Genomic DNA, 19818 nt, shown 5'->3' on the forward strand with positions numbered 1-19818 from the left:
AGTAATAATAGAATAGTAACCCCAACAATAATATATTCTTCTTGTTATTATTATATCTGGATTATCTGTTAAAGTAGATGTTTTAAGCCAAATAATAGGTGTAATTCCCCAATATAATACAGCAGAAGTGAGACAAAGTAAAGCCAAAGAATGTAGACATATACAAAAAAAGGATATTTTTCTTGAGTTATAATTAGTTCGATCTCTAACTATTAATAACAAAGTTCCAATCATCAAAAAAATTATGTATCCTATTAATAAGCATAGTAAAACGAATGATCCAATAAATAATGAATGAATATGTGTATAAACTGATGATAATGAATTAAAGGATGATTCGAGAAAGCTAGGGAATTTTATAAATGGTATATAAGGCAATTTAGAACTGAATGAGACATATCCATAATTATAAATCTGAAGCATTTCACTACATAACCTATAATCCATGGTATTATCAGTAATACATCTTCCTTCGCTAACAATACTATTCGCATATAATGTATAAGTCATGTGTGATCCGTTTCCAAATATCCATAAGTAGGTACTGAAAGGTGATAAGATTACTATAAATATTGTGATAATTATTTCTGCTACATTTGTTCCATACAATAATATACGAATAAAGTCACTTAGAGAACTTTTCATAGGGCCTTAATAGTGCTATTTAAAAGAAATAAGTTAGAAATGGCTTGATCTTGAAATTATACAATATAGGCGCGTATCTGTACCCAGCCATTTTCAATACTCATGCTTGTATAGAAGACTTTATCTGTTGCATTGAGCCCCTATAAAAGCGACTTATTCACAAACTAATTACAAGAATACCTTTTGAGTAATAGAAAAGAAAAAAAACAGCTCCTAAGTGGCTTCATTAAGAAACTTTATTGAAGGATTATTTGAAATGATATAGTTACAAACAGTGCAAAGAATTTGACTACTTTGTGAATATAAACCACAAATTAGGCAATAATTAGTGCTATATTCATTCTGCATATCCATATCCTTAGCTAACCTTGCAAATATATTCGATATATTGTAGACCTTTGAAGACTGAGATGATATAAAATTAAGTATTTCCCTTTCTAATTGTCCCCTTTTCATTGAAATCTGTACTCCCATATTATGGACACTTACCAATTTCTTTGGATTAAAGTGCCAATAAATGATTATTTCCCTCATTGTTAAATTTCTTAAAGGTCTCAGAATTATTATTTCCTGTTTTCCTGACCACCTAGTGTCCAATTGACGAAAAATACTTTTAGAATGGTCACCTGAAGCAAGACTCATATAATGTAAAGCTTCAGTTGCCATTGAATCCATGGTAGAGGCTAATACTAAATATTTCCCAGTCTTGCATTCTTTGCTCTCTGTTCTTTTTTCCCCAATTATATAGTCACGAATATCACTAAAAATAATTGATTTCATTAATATACCAATATTATCTGTATTTTTATCCAACAAAAACTTTATTGACATCATGATTTTCTGTCTACATTCCTCAATACTTGAATAATTTGAAGGAGTCATTTCAGTCAAATATTTTGCTATGCTCAGACCAAATGGAATTACTACAACTTCCGGCCTTTTGCTTTCTTCAAAATATTTCTCAACAAATTCTTCCAAATAATTTGCATATCTGATACATTTTGAATCTAAAAAGCAGGATGTATCAACATGTATAAATGATTTGATATTGTAATCAGGTCTCTTTCCACTATTAGGTGTTACAGTTAACAGACTAAGTAACGTTTGGGAAGTATACCCAAATCCAACTGCAAAATAAAGTTCAGTACTTGGTGATTTTCTTATATTGGAGTTTTTATGCAACTTCTTAAGAGGTTCAATAACTCCAAGTCTCATCTCTGTACGAAAGTTATTTTCTACAAAATTTATAAAGCACTGCACACACATTAAATCTCTACCTTTAATACTAGCCTTTGATTGCTTACATTTATAGCAATATTGAATCTCCATTTTAGCTTAAATTCTATATATGGACTCCTTCAAAACTAAGTTGTTTCAAGTTTTGCTTCTTGTAATATTATTTTGGAAAACTGACACTTAGGCGGGTTATGGTATTTAAAATTGGATAGTCAAGAATAGAACATCACTCCTATTTCTAGTTTATTTCCCAAATATTTAATAACTTATATTAGTATTTTTCCTATAATTAACATGACATTGTAAAACAAATCATGAAATTATTGTATTCATCTATACATTTCTCTTGAATTTGGCTAGTATCAAAATTTGCTAGTGACTTTATCTATTTGTAGACACTTGTAAAATAATTATTATTAAATCTTGCAAAGAATTCATATAATTAGATCATATTACATTATGTAATGGGGTCTAAGTGATTAATTACTAAACTCAATCTACAAATTACATAACATAACAACTGTAAATAGAATTGTTCTTTAAATATAACTAAATACAAATTCATAATTTAATAGTAAACTCATCATTTCTTTACAACATAAGGTTATGTAGTAAATATAAAATATTTAGAGACAATTTTAGCTTTTCTAATTTATAGAAATTAACTTAATAATTATTGGCAATACAGTACATACCGGTATTATATGTAAGGGGGATTTTTTGCTAATCGCTACAATAGCTCCTTACTTATATTGATAGCTCATTAAATTTGTAGCTTAAAATTGGAAACAAGATTTAGTATTACTAAATATAAACCAAAAGATTACAGTATTGAGATTTTCTTTAGTAATATGAAGGAAAGTATCTACAGAATCTGGTAGCCTTGATCATATCTGGGAAACAATCAGGAACCTTTGTGGGCTTTGGTTTTTTTGGAATACTATAGAAATTCGTATATACAGATGTCGGAGTAAATTTATCTGTTGTATATGACTCTTTATAATTCGATATATGAAGGTGATTTCTAGATGAGCTATTTGATATAAAATTACCATCAACTTCAAAAAAAGACTGATTATTTTTTGAAATTTTATCTAAAGAAGTCTCTTTTTCATATATTCTAATATTAGATAGATATCTGTCACTGTAATCGGAGTCACAGTTTGGAAGCAGGAAGTCCACAAACTCAATATACTGGACTTTCCCATCCTTATTTTTGTCTAGTATCCTTAATACAAGTAAAGGATTCGGTTTAATTTTGGAACTTATTACCTGTGAAAAATCATCCAAAGTAAAGAATGATCTATTTTGTATATCTAATTTGTCAAATAATTCTTTAACTACAAAGTCTGGATCGTTTAATAACTGCTTTCTAGGAGTATCAAGAACCAACTGATAATCGATAAATCGTTTGCATATATGAAAAACTAATTTTTCATCTTTAGCAACAAGGTATGGCAGATCATCAGAAAAAGGTGTGTAACTATTCTTGTCTGCTATCCAAAAGTAGGCAAGTGGACATAAAAAGTTATACCATTCTTTCAAATCTATAATACCATCATTGTTCAAGTCTACACGTCTGAAAAAGTATTCTATTTCTAGTGGTAAGATATGCTTATCATGTGACTTCATGAAAGAAACAAAATTGATCATATTTATTTCTCCATGTGCTACTGTTATTGCAAGATAAGAACTTACAAAGTCGAAGCTTGGTGACTGAATTAGCTTAACCCTAAGTTTGTCCAACTCCTCCTCAAAACCGCAACATATTTCTATTAATCTCAATAGTCCAACAAGAGATAAATCTTTTTTTAAATTCGGATTCATTTTTAATAGAATAGAATGGAACTTTTTTTAACTAAAGAAAAAAAAAGGAAAAAAGTGGCTGAACCCACAAATATGGATGATCTAGAAGATACACTTAAAATATTTTGTGTTTTGAAGATGCAAACCTCATATATTCCCAATCAATAAAAATAATATAACACAAATGAATTCAATTGCTCTTTTAACAAGTGGCTGAATTGAAACTTATATATAGATGTTATCTTGCAACTTATTTCTTGAGTAACTGATTTTTTGGGATCACTTTACTAATTACAAATATGTACTATCCTTATTTATATTTTGCAAGGTAAGTTGCAAAGTTGCATACTAGGATTATATATACATATTTTTTTTTAAAACAAATATATATTCATGTGTTTATTGCTCTCAAAGTACTGAATTTTATTGAGGAAATATAACTCTCTAAGAACATGAATTTAAATAGGTGAACAATTAGTATTAAGTACTAACTTGATGATTGATAGTAAAGTAATTAACAGCATAATAACAATGTAATATTTAAAGTAAATATTAAATATATTCAGGCTACAAGTATTTGTTTACAGAAAGCAAAAGGATGCAATTAAAGGAATATATTGGGAATCTCGTTTTTCATAATAAGGAATTATATACAATTAGAATCAAAAGAACTACTTTGAGATATTGAATATATATGATTTACAAAACTATCAAAAGATTGAAACAATAGAGATAAAAATTTTATGAGCACAAGCTTTTGCAAGTGGTGAAACTCACCTATATATCTTACTAAATTATAAAAGTACTTTTTTCAGATAATATATTTAAAATTCAATAATTCCCTATCCTTAAAAAAGTTTGATATTATAGTAAATTGACATTGTATTTGGAAATAGGGAAAGCATAGATTTAGAATATTTCATTTTACACTATTTCAACAAAGTATTCATTTAATACGCAAATCATATCTTTATATTTAAAATGAATATTAAAATAAAATAAATAAGAGCTTTGGAATATTGATGTAAGTAATAAATATTGCAGTAATCTTCGCAGTTAGTGGCAATACAAAATAATTCTACTGATCAATTTGAAGATTAATAATTTAAATCAAATGTTTTGATTTATATTTTACTAAATATAACTAAATACCTTTTTAGCTAGATGAAGTATTCAATTAATGTGTTTCAGTAGTTGTTGAATACTTCCTTGTAAACTTTGCACTGCATCAGTAAATGAATAATCTATACACTAGACAAACGTATAGCTGGTTTATATGGAAATATTCGAGCTTGAAAGCATTCTTAAAGATATTATACTGACAAGTATATCATGTGAATTTTAGTCACAATCAAATAACGGTCTTGTATACTGAATATTTTTTAAACTGACTAAACTTTTACGTAAATGTAAGAGAAGTATTAATCCTGTAAGTTTACTCTAATAAGTAGTCTACAAGAAAATCTCACCAGTGTTTAATATTATCTAGCAATTGTTGAAATAACAAATACATGTACTCGATCAACTATACATTAGCTGCTTTATTATAATAAAATTTTAAAATTTTCAAGCATCTCTAACTTAAAACTGTTTCCCAGCTAAAGGTCACATTATTGTTTACTGTATTAAAGTAAATATATATAGTAGATGTATATAATTTAAGATACAACCTCTTCTCACTTATTGGAAATTTTAATTATCTAAATGATGCTTTTTAGCTGCTAATATCTGTAAATACTTGTTGAGCCAGTATACTTGCATCCTTACTATAGCAGAGATTGTGCCCCCTTTAGTTAGATTATAACTAGTTAGTATTAAATTACAAATATATCTAAGTTAGAGTCTTACAACTGAATATACCCAAATGGTGCATTTACAATAGCTACAGGATTATTTTATTCTAGAAATAAAGCAGTTACTTTGAGTATTTAATATAGATCGTGGAATATTAATGTCCCGAGAATATTACAGTGAAAAGATCTAAGTATTAAAAAGTTTGCGCTATTTAGTCATTTCTATTAAAAAAATAGTCCAAAATGAGGTACTTGAAAGCCATAATTTAATACGATTTTCTACTGGGCCGCTACAGAAATATTGATCCGCCATTTATGAGTTCATAATAACCAAATCCATAAGTCCTTGGATGATGTGTGACACTCTATACCTTAATCTTTAGAATTTAGTAGGATTTAAGTTATCTTTAATGGGTAACTCGATATATTCATCTTTGGACGATGAGGCTGAATATGAAAACTTATTAATAGAATATGGATGGTTGCGGAAATATAGAGAGTTCTTAGGAAGAAGTAGAATTTCCTACAACTTTATTATTGAATATCCAACTATAGAAAAGCCCAAGTTTTATCGTTTCTTTCGAAATATATCAAAGCAAGAAAATTTAGACAGAAGGAAGATGATATCAAACTCAGGATCTTTTGATAAGCAGGAGTTACAAACTTCTTTAAATAAAAATGAACATTTACCATGGATGACTGACAATGAGATTTATGATGAGGCAAAGTATATACCCAGTTTTAATGGTATAAAGAGATTAATCACACAGCGAAAATATCATAGCAAATTTATTGGTAATACTGAGAAGTCCTGTAAAATTTTACATGAGCTTAAAGAGGCAATTGAGGAATGTAAATTTACTTTTTCAACTCATATGTATCCAAATGTATTGCCATATGACAATGTAGAAATCGGTGAAAACTTTTTATATATTAATCGTTTGTCATCGAGCTGTACAGTAGAAGACTGGTTTAGTCAGTTAGGAATGTCAGATATTCGGCAAGAAATTGTTTTAAAGTGGATTTCATTCCAAGTAATTATTTCTATATTACAACTGCATAGCTGTAGTATATTCCATGGTGATATTAAATGTGAAAATTTTCTTATATCACATATATTATTTACAACAATAACTGATTTATGTCCTTGGAAACCAATTTACATTGATAGAGATGATTTAAGACTATGGACAATATTTTTTGAAAAGGAGAACTCTTCTAAATGTTATTTAGCCCCAGAAAGGTTTATTGATAGGGATGATATGAAAAGAAAAATATTGATATATGAAAATTTATACGAATATGAATATACAGAAGATAATTGTAACAAAAGTTTGTCTGGTGAAACTTTATTATTGCAGAAAATGGACATATTTTCTCTTGGATGTACTATAATTGAAATAATGAACAATGGAAACTCAGATTTAAACCTGAAACAAATTTTAAAAATGCACAAAGATGAAAATAGTACTGGAAAATTTGAAACAGAAATAACTGATGAACTGAAGAATTACTTTGCAAATATTATTGAAATTACCCCGGAAAGACGTCCAAATATATATGAAATATTTCTTGATACATGTGGAATGAAAAGAGAAGTATTTAATAATCACTACAAGTATGTAATATATAATTTTGATCAAGAAGTGAAGAAAAAGATATTTCCAAATTCCTTTCCACTTTTTTTTTATCCTTTATCACTAATATTAAGTCATAGTTTATTTTCAAATCCTTGGATACAAATCTTATTATTGTGTTCAATGCTACCATCTCTATTAGAAGCGATTCTCTTTAATGAAGTCAAGATATCATCTGAAAATGTAGATAATTATAGCTCAAAAATAAATCAAAGATACCTACCAAAGATAGAGATAAGTTGCATAAATAGTTGGTCATTTGATATTATCAAAGATATACTGCATACTAAAATAGATTACGAACTAATAAATGATATTATTTTGACCATTATTTTGATGGAATATAAGCAAATAAATCATGAACATATAAATACTTTTGTTGAGCAGCTTTATAATTACAACCAATATAGAGAAAATGAAAATAGTGAAGCCAGCTCTATAAGTCACTCAATTTTTCAGTTTGATACATGTTGTCTATTTTCATACTTTCAATTAATCCTCAGGTATTGGCTAGAAGATGAAAATATTGACATTAGAACTGTGGATGGTGCAATAGAACAGGGTTTACAAACTCAAAGGAGACTAAGTAAATCAGAAGATATGCACAAAATGAAAGATATTGAAGATTATCTACCTTCAATATTATTTACAGTTAAACTAAATAATAAAAAAGTTGTAGATACTAGCAGAAATTTAGATTTTCTAATTAATGATGTCAAAAGTGTATCTGATGAAAATCTAGCAATTCAGTTATATTTGGAAATTATTTTTAATTGTCTAATGCAAATTGTTGAACCTGAAATTGAATTTTGCAATTCAGATGAAGATCTGCTTGTTGATAAAGATATTATTCAAAGTGTATATTTGCATACTCTAAACATACTGGATATACTATACTTAATGCTAGGTGAGGCCGGATTAAGGGAAACACTTATAAACAGAATATTACCAATTATTGGTCTATTTCTAGAGTTGGATAGCTTTGATTCTACAGTGAAAACTGAAACTTTAAATTGGGTCAATAGACATATAAATATTGACAATTACTTAAATGACAAAGATTTATGTGATATATTGAATAATGTACTTATTAATAATGTTATAGATTTGTTGCAATATGGTATTGCAAACAAGGATAAGTTAAGTTATAATGTTTTATACTCTACTATTAAAATGCTTTCTAAAGTGTATAGAATAGTCAATGATAAGGTAATATTAGATACATGGATAAAATTTATTTTAACTTCTAATTGTAATCCACTTTTAATAATGGTATTAAATAATACAAATAAATTAGATCTCTTACAAGGATACCAGCCAATAAAAAATGGATCAGTTATCTTTACTCTACTGATACATTACTATTATGTAGTCCAAGATACTAACTTAATTGTTACGGACATCCTTCCATACATTATAGCACAATTGAATTCTCCTATTTCAGAAATTCGCAATGGATATTGTCAAGTTATTACTGATATTATTATGTATGTGGACATTTCCTTATTTCTACCATATGGTAAATTTTGCTTAGAAAAGTGCCTTGGAGATGATGACTTGTATGTAAATATAACTTCAATTGAATGTATATATAAAATTCTTGAAGCTACCTTTCTAGAAGCTATGGAAACACAAACAGTAAATAATCCTATTATATCTTTTGAGATGATGATATCTACAGCATCTGAGATATTGACTAATTTTAAAATTTGGAAATTATATATATATTATCAACTTTATGAATCATTCAATAAATTATCTTTGTTTATTATTGATTCATCAATTATAATGAAAGATTGGACTATTATATCTCTTTTTTTCTCGAAGTTTGATATTAATCTTGTAAAATATTTAAATAAAATTTTGGTTGATAGAATGATCAAAGATAAATATACAATAATTAATATTTTCCATCGTTACTTAAAGAATACCAAAAAAAATAAATCAAAAGTATTCTTGTTTAGACAAAATAATATCCAATCTAACAGCTGCAACACTGGAAATACAAAATACAATATATTAAAAGATTCGGATAAGAAGTATTTGATTCTTAATTACAAAAAAAAGGCAATTTTTATGAGTAATACACTTTCTATAAACTCAAACATGGATTTATTTAATGAGAATACAAAATACAATTCAAAAAAATGGTTAAATAACATTGCATCATTTGTAACCTTATATTACTCATTGTTGTTATTATATGCTTATAGCTATGAGAGTAAGTGGACACTAAATTTAGACAATTTGTTTAAAGATATTTCTACTCTGCAATCAGAATCAAAGAAGAGATTAAGAAGTAAATATATTCTTAAATTTTGCTTAGATAAACTTCCTAGTGTTGAAAATTTGACAATCCCAGGACTCCGACCAAGCAATACTGAAAGAGAAAATTATTCCTATTTTAAAATCAGAGGCAATTATAAAGGATCAATATACATACATGAGAAATCAGTTAAAAGAAGTGGTAACAATATATACTGCAATGGGTTTGATATATATACTGATATATCATACAGAAATAGTGAAATTTACTTATGGTCTTGTAGCAACATGAATAAAAGCTGCTTATATCTTCATAAATATGTCCATAATGAATATTCATGGAAGAATGTAAATAAAAGTGATCAATATGTATACAGAATACCTAATGGAACTAATATTGCAAATCAATTGGAAATATCAAACTGGTCATACTGCACTGGAATGGTATCCCAAAGCAATAGTTTTGGCGTAGTTATTGGAACAAATAAGGGCAAATTACTGCAAATTTTTATAAGTGATAAGCCACATACTTATGAATTTCCATTTGCAAAGTATAATTCAAAAAATATACAACATCCAAGTATTATTCTATTAAAAAAATTAAATTCCTTAGATAATGAATTTGCAACAGTCTATAGTAATGGACAAGTCTCTTTAAATGACTTCCGAACAATAAAAAAAAATATTTTAACTACTATCCCACCTGAGTTGGGATATGTAACCAATATATGTACGGATTGCATTAACAATAAATGGATATGCGTTAGTACTAGTAAAAATTTCATTATTATCTTTGATATCCAATATATCAGAAATTTAAAAGTATGGAAAATCATTGGTATAAATTTGGATACTAAAGATATTAGAATTAATGGTATATCAAATGGAAGTATATGCCATAATCTTACAAGAATATTACTATCACTTGATAATAATACTTTAATACTGTTTGATTGGCTTAGTGGTGAAGTTATCAGCAATTATCCTAAAAATGATTATTTTATAAAATTTCAGCAATATAATCAAATGAACAAATACATTGATGTATATGCTACAACCTTTTCTCAATCGCATTCTTATATAAATATTAAAAGGGACCACCTTGATAAATATTGTGATTGTCTATATTGTATAACAAACTATATTAGGAAAGGTGGAATGATATGCCATCAAGACAATATTAACCTAAATTTTAATAATGTATGCACTACTCTAGATGAACAACCTCAATACAATTACAACTACAATCAATATCATACATGTCAAGTTGGGCCTATTGTTACAGAAAATAATTCGTATTCCTATTTACTTGGTGATTCTCTTGGAAATATTTTCCAGTATATAAATAGTAATCATGATGGACAACTTATTTCATATAACTGCATAGTGAAGAAATTTGACCAAATTGAAGATCTAGGCTTACCAAAAGTATTAGCTGGTCACAAAGACTTAGTAACATCTATTAGTATATTAGATGGTTCTTTTTATAATCAATATGGTCTAATAACCGCATCTAGAGATGGAGTAGTTTCTTATTGGACATAATTTAGCTACTTAAAAGCTAATTCCATATAAAAAAGAAATAAGATGAAGTTAAGACAATCCTACTAAAAAAAAACTAATGAGATATATCTGCGAGAAAATACCTACAACTTTATGTATGAATTAACCACTGAACAATGAAATTTCAGGTGTATCGTAAATAAAGGATTTTATTACATTGCTAAATTATAAGACGGTTCAAATAACCGGTAGGGCCAAATGTATATCATAGGCGGGATAATATGTAATTACTGAAAATCAGAAAAGCCCCACTAATCATTATTCAGAATAAACCGCCCGGGAATTTTTGCAATAATAATAGAAATAAAGTCTTAGAAGATTCAAATCTTACTATATAATTGACTTTGGGTAATATGGGAATTATATTAATATAGATTGATGGAGTATTTTTGTACATATTAAACGAGTTTTTTTGGAACTTAATTGTTGAGTAAGGAACATCAGAAGATGACTGACGATAATTCCATGAATTCTAAATTATTGAATAGTTTGAGTGTAGAGAAACATGTTCTTTGCACATTAACTGGCACCGAGTCCCTGATTTGCACATCACTTGAGTCAATGAAAAGTGGTGATATCAATGAGAGGATTTTTGGTTTAGAAAGCTTGTATGAGAAAGTGATTGAGCAAGCTTCCACAAAAGAAATCACTATAAAGTATTTACCAATAATAAAGGAATTATTTGAATGTGAAAAGAGTAATGATGTACTAATTCACTTGGCCAAACTGTGCTCAAAAATAGGCAAGAGAATTATACACTACAATAATAGGAATAAGCAAATACCGAGGATTAGTACTATAAATGATGTAATGGAAATATTTCCAATTCTACAAGATATAGTTGAAAGTGATGACATTTTAGTTAGAATGGAAGCTATTAATTCAATCACTTATCTACTTGAGAGTATTACAATAATACTTGGAACGGAACTATCAAGTAGTGATGACAATTATTCACATCCTGTAATATTTGAAGTGAGTAGGGATTTGTTGAACTTCTATATAGGAATTTCGGACTCAGATATTTTGAATTATAAAGTAATGGCATGCTACATTACACCAATTATTTTGAAACAACGTGATCTATGTAATTTGGATATTATTCATATATTGGATATATATGTAAATTTTAGTACATCCCATGCACCAATGCTTCGAAAATATGTATGTAAAGTATTCCCTCTATTATTAAATGAACTAGATATATCAAAGAAGCAGGAACTGGCTGATAAAATCTTTTTCCCTATGCTTAAGTCATTTTGCAGTGACGAACAAGAATGTGTTCGTCTTTTATCTATGGAGTCCATATTCTCCTTCCTTGATTGGATTTATAATGGGACTTTGCACTTCTCTGAATGTAAAATTAGTAGTTATATTGAAGATTTATGGCCATTTATTGTGAATTTGAGTAATGATCCTAACTGGAGAGTTAGAAGTGTAGTTTCTACACCATTAATTAAGGTAGTAAATATACTATTACATGTACACAATAGCAATTTAAACAAGAATCATATGAATAGTAGTCGGAATTTGGAAAATATAAGTCCAAACAATAGGAAAACTGACGATGAAGAATATACCACTAGTAATATAAGTGATAGCATGAATAATGTTGAGAAAGATATTAGAAAAGTGAGGAACTATTTACTACCAATTATAACGAGTTTAATTATGGATATGGAGGGGGAGGTTCGAACTAGTGCAATGAAGAGCATTATGGAGTCAATTGGCAGAGCCATCAATATTGATAAAAATACTATAAAGAACAATATAGATAAGTTAATTAGTGATTTTCTGTTATTTGAAATTTTGGTACCCTTAATCAATAATAACAAGATCATAAATGATCCAACTCCATCAATGAGAATGATGTTTACAAGATTATTAACTTATATTATTCAAGTCACCGGCCTAGCAGAGAAGACACTTAGCACTGATTATTTATCTAGCCAGAGTACTAATAATATAGAAAATAGTGATATAAATTCCAGAGATAAGATGTTATTGAATGTATTTTCACTAGTATTATCTGAATTGATTAATGATAATGATACTCAAGTCAGACAAAGTGTAATACTATCATTATGTAATGGTATACCATATATATCTAATATAGATGTAATATTAGAAAAGATATTGATACCTTATGTTGGCATTATAATGTCTGACTCATTCTGGAGAGTTCGCTATTGTTGCATACTATTATTGACACTAATATTCTACCGTATATTAGTTGAAGTATACAAAGAAGATTTGTGGAATGGAGATTGTTTGGATATGCAGATACTGTCAAATTTAGTTAGTGATAAATCGAAGAAATCATCAGAAGAAGAACTACTGTTTAATTTGTATGGTGGTACACCGAACTATTTGCTTGATATGATATACAAGGGTATTACAGACAATACGAGTATTATTAGACAATTAACATCTATATTTACAATACCTCTATTAACATTTTGGCTTGGAAAAGAGTGGTTTAAAAGTACTTTATGGCCTTACATACTCCAACCGATGATACAAAATGAGAAGGTATACTCTTTACGTTGTATTGGATTATTTTCATTAAACTCTATTCTTACGGGCATATCAATTAAGTCATTAAGTGAATTACAGACAGTTATACATATACTTGCAAAATTAATATTTACAGTACTACCAACTAACGATATGAATCAAGATTATGAAATCGAATATTATAGTAATTCTGATAGTGATCAAAATGATAAACAGATAGCACTAACAATGAGCAGATTGTACAAGCATATTCCACTTATTTCTTCAACTAATTTGATTCTATCTTACAAACTCAATTATAATATCTCTAATAATAATCAAACTAACTGCTTATTAGATGAAAATGATGTTGAATTGTACAATGACATTACATCAATTGTAATTGACAAATACTCCAATGATCCCGTTGCAAATGTGAGGATAAAGTCTATACAAGTACTAGAATCTATTATCAAATTATACAATTCTAAAGATCTAGTGGATATTTTACTGAATGCAAAACTAAATGATATGGACCTAGATGTTAGGAAGTATTGTTCTGAGGCCCTAATAAGACTTAAAGTTTAAAACTCAAAATCCTATATATTAGATATCTTCTACAATTATACTTTTTTTATAACTGTTTCACTAGTGATCTAGTAAATAAAACTCCCATAATTGTATTCTAAACTATCTACTTCCCTCGAATCCCCTTTGCTGTTTTCTTGGCTGCTCTCTCTGCTGCTATCTTCTCTCTATTTTTATGGTATGTAGTTTTTCGATAACTCTCTTGCATGTATTGTTCTCCGGTTTCTGTTATTGTCTTAATTAAGGCATCTGGTGACTCTCCAAGTTGTATTGTCAAATTATATACAGGTAGTGTGCTTGTAGAGCCTATTACATCACGTGTAAAAAATCCTATTCTTTCAAACTGATAACGGTTTGGCTTCTCAAAGGTATCTAATCTTGAATTCTTAGTATATTCAATTTCATATTCTAAAATATTCTTCTCAGCAAAACCTCTTCTCACTACTAGGCTTTTTCGATTAATATACTCTCTCCAATCCTTGTCTTGATTTCCTGGATCTTGCACACTAAATAATCTCCCATACAAGCGGAACTCAACCTCACAAGTATTTTTAGAAGACAACCAGTGAATTGCCGCTAAACGTTTAAATAAATTATTTTGAGTATTGTTTATATTGGAAGGGATTAAATGGCTATTCTCCAAATATGTGCAATGTATTTCAAGTAATTCACCAGTCTCTTCATTATAAATCACATCATTACAAGTTACAACAAATCCATATTTAAGACGAATTGACCTACCTTTTGCAAGGCGTTTGAAATCCTTTGGGGGCTCAGAGTTAGATGCCCAAAAGTCACTCTTTTCAATCCATAAATATTTTGAGAAGTAAATCAAGCGTTTTCCCATATCAACACTTTGATCTGGGTGATTAGGGACTTCGATTTCAATCAGATGTTCATCATTGTAATTCCAATTTGTTATAACGACTTTCAATGGATTAATACAAGCAAAACGTCTTGGACAAATAAGGTGTAATCTATCCTTAACACAATCTTCAAGTAACTCAATATGTATAAGCTGATCTCTTCTAGCTACTCCAATTTTATCACAAAAATCCCACAATGCCTGTGGTGGATATCCTTTCCTTCTAACAGCAGATATAGTCGGCATTCTAGGATCATCCCATCCACTCACATACTTATCATTAACTAATATAAGTAGTTTCCTTTTACTCAATACTGTGTGTGTAATATTCAGTCGAGCAAACTCTATTTGTTCTGTTCTTCTTATATCTAGTACCTCTTGAAACCAAATATAAAGTGGACGATGTAATTCAAATTCTAGTGTACAAATACTATGTGTAATTCCCTCTATTGAATCACTTTGACCATGAGCAAAGTCATACATCGGGTAAATGGACCACTTATCTCCAGTATGAGGATGTGATTGCTTCAAAATCCGATACAATATAGGGTCACGTAAATTTGGATTTCCATGGTTCATATCGATTTTTGCTCTTAAGACACATTCACCCTCTTCAAATTTACCATTCTTCATCTCTTCAAAAAGTTCCATATTCTCTTCAATAGAACGGTTCCTATATATAGAATCCTTTGGTGGAGTATCATTATCACCACGATTTTTTCTGATTTCCTCAATTGTCTGATGGTCAACATATGCTTTTCCAAGTTCAATGAGCTTTTTAGCCCAAATATACAATTGGTCAAAATAATCTGATGTATAATACTTGTGAGTACCCCATTTAGCTCCTAACCAACTTAAATCTACTTCTATAGAGTCAATATATCTTTGTTCTTCAGAGTATGGATTTGTATCATCCATACGTAGATTAAATTTTCCATTATATTGAACTGCAATCCCATAATTAAGACATATAGCCTTTGCATGGCCTAAATGCAAAAAGCCATTTGGTTCTGGTGGAAACCTTGTTACAATTGTATCATGCTTCCCACTACTAATATCTTCCTCAATTATTCGTTTGATAAAGTTAGATGATGATATAGGGATATCTATATCCTCTCTAAGTCTATCCAGTGCTGATAGGATCCTTTCTGTATTTGTCATCTCACAATAGTTTGACTTTATCTTTACTATTGATATCAAACAATTTAGATGATAATGATGTATATGTTATCCCCTCGAACTTTGCAAATAAAGATAATAGAGACAAGAAATCTTTAACAAATTCTACAACTATTAATATAGCAAAAAAGTTTAAGTGTCTCCACTAAATGACAGAAGCTATTGAACTAAGGGCGCTAGGGTGTCGTATTCACTTGTATGCAATGTAAAATTCCACTTTTCACTACTCTTTTAGCACTTAAATAACCGATTATTTTATATAATTGTACATAATCGTAAATATTTTGTTGAAGTTTATGTGATTCTAACTCCTGCACATAATATAAATAACTATTCTTATAGCAATATTGAAGTGGGATGACCAGAGCCAAGTATTTGTATTAATATCTGATATAGGGAAGTTCTACTTCATATGTCAATTATGATTAATAGTCTCTATTTAAAAAAAAAATCTTGGCTCATATCAGATGGACCAGGAGGGAAGAACATATCATTATTTAATTGGCCGGAGTGACCTGGAATAGATGATACTGGATCAAACTTGGGTTTAAATTTAGTTCCAGGGAAGTTATTAAATATCTGACTATTTGGTCCAACCAAATTTCCCTTAACCCCTCGATCATCAACCAAAGGATCTATAGGTTGAACCGTACTATCTAAATTGCATGGACTTGATTGAAAATAAAGGTTGCTGGAATTTAAGCTAACTTCATTATAATTTCTCGACCTTGATGTTTCATTTCCAGAATTAGAGCATAAAGAAGATTCCGAAAGTAGCTTCTCAATAATATTTTCTTTAATTGTTTTTAGTATCAATGATTGGTCACATGTATGATAATTAAAATAGCCCTCGTTCTGTGAAATTTTAAAACCAGCAGTCAAGCATTTGTCCTTATTAAATACATCATCAACAGTTACCAGAACATTCTCACTGGATTTAAAACATTTCACTTTTAATAATCTCACTACATCTCTATTGTTTTTGAAGTTTTCATCCCATGCAGGATGAATATATTGAAAGTTATATTGTTCTGCATCCTGCTGCCTCCATCCAGAAGGTACTATTGCTAGACTTATTCCATCGTCTTTTAAATATGTAAGTGGTATCCTAACTGAATTTGAGTCAGGAAGTGAAGACTGATAGTCACAATGTGAAATTAACTTAAGGTTTGATAAGGTAGATTCCGATGCTTCCATACTTTGTTTAACAATCCCCTCATTTTGTTCTTCAAGTAGTTGTACACTCAAAAAACCAATGTCTAATAAAGCTGAATGAATAGATAAAACAATAAGTTCAATAAAGCTGGTAGGTTGGATAATATCAATAATTTTTGGGAGCCAAAAACTTCTTAAATCCGAATTTTTCATGATACACCAGTAATAAAACTCTTTCAAATCTACGCGCAGCAGTGATTTTGTAGTTTTTTTGAAAAATATTTTATACTTTACATACTAACCGGGAATTCATGAAATCTTAAACTATAAAAGTATAAAGCAAATCCAAAAAGTACAAAATTAATTATCTATATGAAATATAATTATAATTAGTAATTTCTCATAGTACTTTAAACTTATGAGAGTCTAAGCTTATCACCATCATCTAACATTTCAACAAAATTTGCTGTTTCAAGAAAAGGTCGTTTTGTAAAACCTATTGGAGTTATAATACAATCATGTCCAAATGTATGACTTACTGAAAACTTACTTTTAGCAATGGAAGTAGCTGAAATAGTGGCTTTTCTATCCTCTGATTTAGTAATATCTGTTACAGTTAACACTAAATTATAACGGTTTATATTTAATCTTATTTGTATTTCTGTGTTAGATTCTAGTATAAATTTGTCTCTAGTTTTATTATTAGCACAAGATATTCTGGACCTTAGATTGTAAAGATCATTGGTTAAAAATGCACTCCCGAAACAATTCTCCATGAAGTCATAGTAAAATACTTTAGGTACCTGTGACAAATTATTTGTATCCCAAGAACGACAACATACTCCAAGTCTTACTCTTCCCATATATGTCTTGCATAATTTAACTTGCCATATCATATCTGAAACTAGTCTATAATCACCTAGGGTCCAAGCCCACTTATACTTTCCTGCAAAAGACGTCTTTCTTATTAATTCTATTGGATATAATCCACTTCTTTTATTTGTAGAAAACTCTGTATTTGATTTCCATGGTACTAATCTACCGTTGTCTTCATTTCCTAGTAGTTTGTTTAGGGCTGCATCTAACAATAGGGAATCTAAATCTGGTGTTCTTATTTGTTTTAAATCACTAGGAGACATTTGCTCAAATCGGATATATTTGTAATAGTTTAATTTCTTGTCCTTAGAATCTGAAAAAAGACCAACACTTCTTTCTCTTTGCAATACATACATATGGACTGCAAGGAAGATGTCCATCTCAGCCATCAAGACTCTCTCACTCTTTATAACTTGTAATAAAACATTCGAACTCAAAGCTAAATGTGCACCCTTAAACAATGATTGAGCACAGTCTGCCAAGATATAAACTGCTGATTCAACTAAATTTACCATTTCTAAGCACTCTGCTACAGAAGACATTTGTACAATAGCTTCTAGATTAGCAGGTGAGTTTAACATCTCAAAGAGTTCCTCTTCCAATAACTGAATTTTAAATCTTCTAGCTTCGTGTAATACTGTTAGCATTAGGTAGGGATCTGCCCCTCTTAAACAGGTTGTATGCCCATATATAAATAACAGTAGTACCCTTACAGCTTCAGGATATATTGCCTTTATTTTGTATTCTGGTCTAACTAAACTAGCTTTAAGTCTATCCAGTTTTGTTTGTATATCTTCACCACTATAATTCAGAGTGTATTGCTCATTAAATTCTTGTCTTAATTCCATTAATTGATTAATCTCTACTCGCATTACAGGGGAAGCTAAACCTAGTAAGTTGCTATGAACTGGAATTCTTAACGAGATTAAAGGAGAGGGTATATTTTGAGAATTCCCACAATCTCTTCCTATAAATTTTGAGTGTTTATCTACAAAGTTATCAGCTATATGGATTAAATCCATATTTCCAGAATTTGTCTCAAGATTATTATCTGCTGTTCTCTCCTTCACTCTTGCCAATTCACTGTCACCTAAAGTTGAAGTTAATGTAATAGCCTTTATAGGTTTTGTTACATTAATTTTATTCATCGTCATTTCAAATACCATCTTAGATTTTTCATTTGGCATCAAAATAACATCTAAATCACATGTTGCTTCCTGCAAATATATATCATTAGCTGGAATTGTGCCAATTGGATCTATTGCAGATATTTGTTGTGATAAAACATCAAATTGAGTATTTTCACTATGTAACGGATCTAAATCACACAATCTATTTATTAAAGATTCCTGTTCCTCCATTAATAAATTAGGTAGAATACTTTTTAATGTCACATAATCTGTGTCATATTCCCTTTTGATAAGAGTGCTACCTTTTTGATCAAAATATCCCTGATTCACCCACTCAATCAATTTAGATGCAGTGAAAGGACCTATTAATTTCTCTCTGTCATCTTTATAATAGTATAAATCCCTTTGATTAGAGATTTTTTCTTTTTTTAAACCTTGAATAGCTTTATTGTGAAATTTCACTCCTTCATTGGGTATTCTCTTTTGAAATCTATCAAATTTAATCACACCTACCATTTATTTAAGAGCCATTAAATATTAGTATAATTATTTATGAACTTTAAAAAATTCTATTTCACCTCTGA

General features: G+C 29.1%; 7 protein-coding genes across 7 annotated transcripts; 2 read left to right on the forward strand and 5 right to left on the reverse strand.

Annotated features, from left to right (window-relative positions):
* Positions 1-858: 858 nt before the first annotated feature.
* Positions 859-1974, reverse strand: cand_025410 (uncharacterized protein; the record flags this gene model as incomplete). The annotated part of the gene is made up of 1 exon (XM_067212770.1): positions 859-1974. The coding sequence occupies one exon, from the start codon at positions 1972-1974 to the stop codon at positions 859-861; it is 1116 nt and encodes a 371-aa protein (XP_067066493.1).
* A 750-nt stretch (positions 1975-2724) lies between these two features.
* Positions 2725-3708, reverse strand: cand_025420 (EF hand family protein; the record flags this gene model as incomplete). The annotated part of the gene is made up of 1 exon (XM_067212771.1): positions 2725-3708. The coding sequence occupies one exon, from the start codon at positions 3706-3708 to the stop codon at positions 2725-2727; it is 984 nt and encodes a 327-aa protein (XP_067066494.1).
* A 2182-nt stretch (positions 3709-5890) lies between these two features.
* Positions 5891-10927, forward strand: cand_025430 (uncharacterized protein; the record flags this gene model as incomplete). Its single annotated transcript, XM_067212772.1, has 1 exon — positions 5891-10927. The coding sequence occupies one exon, from the start codon at positions 5891-5893 to the stop codon at positions 10925-10927; it is 5037 nt and encodes a 1678-aa protein (XP_067066495.1).
* Positions 10928-11392: 465 nt separating this feature from the next.
* On the forward strand, positions 11393-14029 carry cand_025440 (HEAT repeat family protein; the record flags this gene model as incomplete). The annotated part of the gene is made up of 1 exon (XM_067212773.1): positions 11393-14029. One exon carries the CDS (start codon positions 11393-11395, stop codon positions 14027-14029), a length of 2637 nt encoding a protein of 878 aa, XP_067066496.1.
* Positions 14030-14135: 106 nt separating this feature from the next.
* On the reverse strand, positions 14136-16055 carry cand_025450 (glutaminyl-tRNA synthetase family protein; the record flags this gene model as incomplete). The annotated part of the gene is made up of 1 exon (XM_067212774.1): positions 14136-16055. One exon carries the CDS (start codon positions 16053-16055, stop codon positions 14136-14138), a length of 1920 nt encoding a protein of 639 aa, XP_067066497.1.
* A 453-nt stretch (positions 16056-16508) lies between these two features.
* On the reverse strand, positions 16509-17441 carry cand_025460 (uncharacterized protein; the record flags this gene model as incomplete). Its single annotated transcript, XM_067212775.1, has 1 exon — positions 16509-17441. The coding sequence occupies one exon, from the start codon at positions 17439-17441 to the stop codon at positions 16509-16511; it is 933 nt and encodes a 310-aa protein (XP_067066498.1).
* Positions 17442-17644: 203 nt separating this feature from the next.
* cand_025470 (GYF domain-containing protein) lies at positions 17645-19750 on the reverse strand (the record flags this gene model as incomplete). The annotated part of the gene is made up of 1 exon (XM_067212776.1): positions 17645-19750. The coding sequence occupies one exon, from the start codon at positions 19748-19750 to the stop codon at positions 17645-17647; it is 2106 nt and encodes a 701-aa protein (XP_067066499.1).
* Positions 19751-19818: the final 68 nt, after the last annotated feature.

The sequence above is a fragment of the Cryptosporidium andersoni genome (genome assembly GCF_001865355.1).
Source record: "Cryptosporidium andersoni isolate 30847 chromosome Unknown contig_7, whole genome shotgun sequence".
NCBI lineage: Eukaryota > Apicomplexa > Conoidasida > Eucoccidiorida > Cryptosporidiidae > Cryptosporidium > Cryptosporidium andersoni.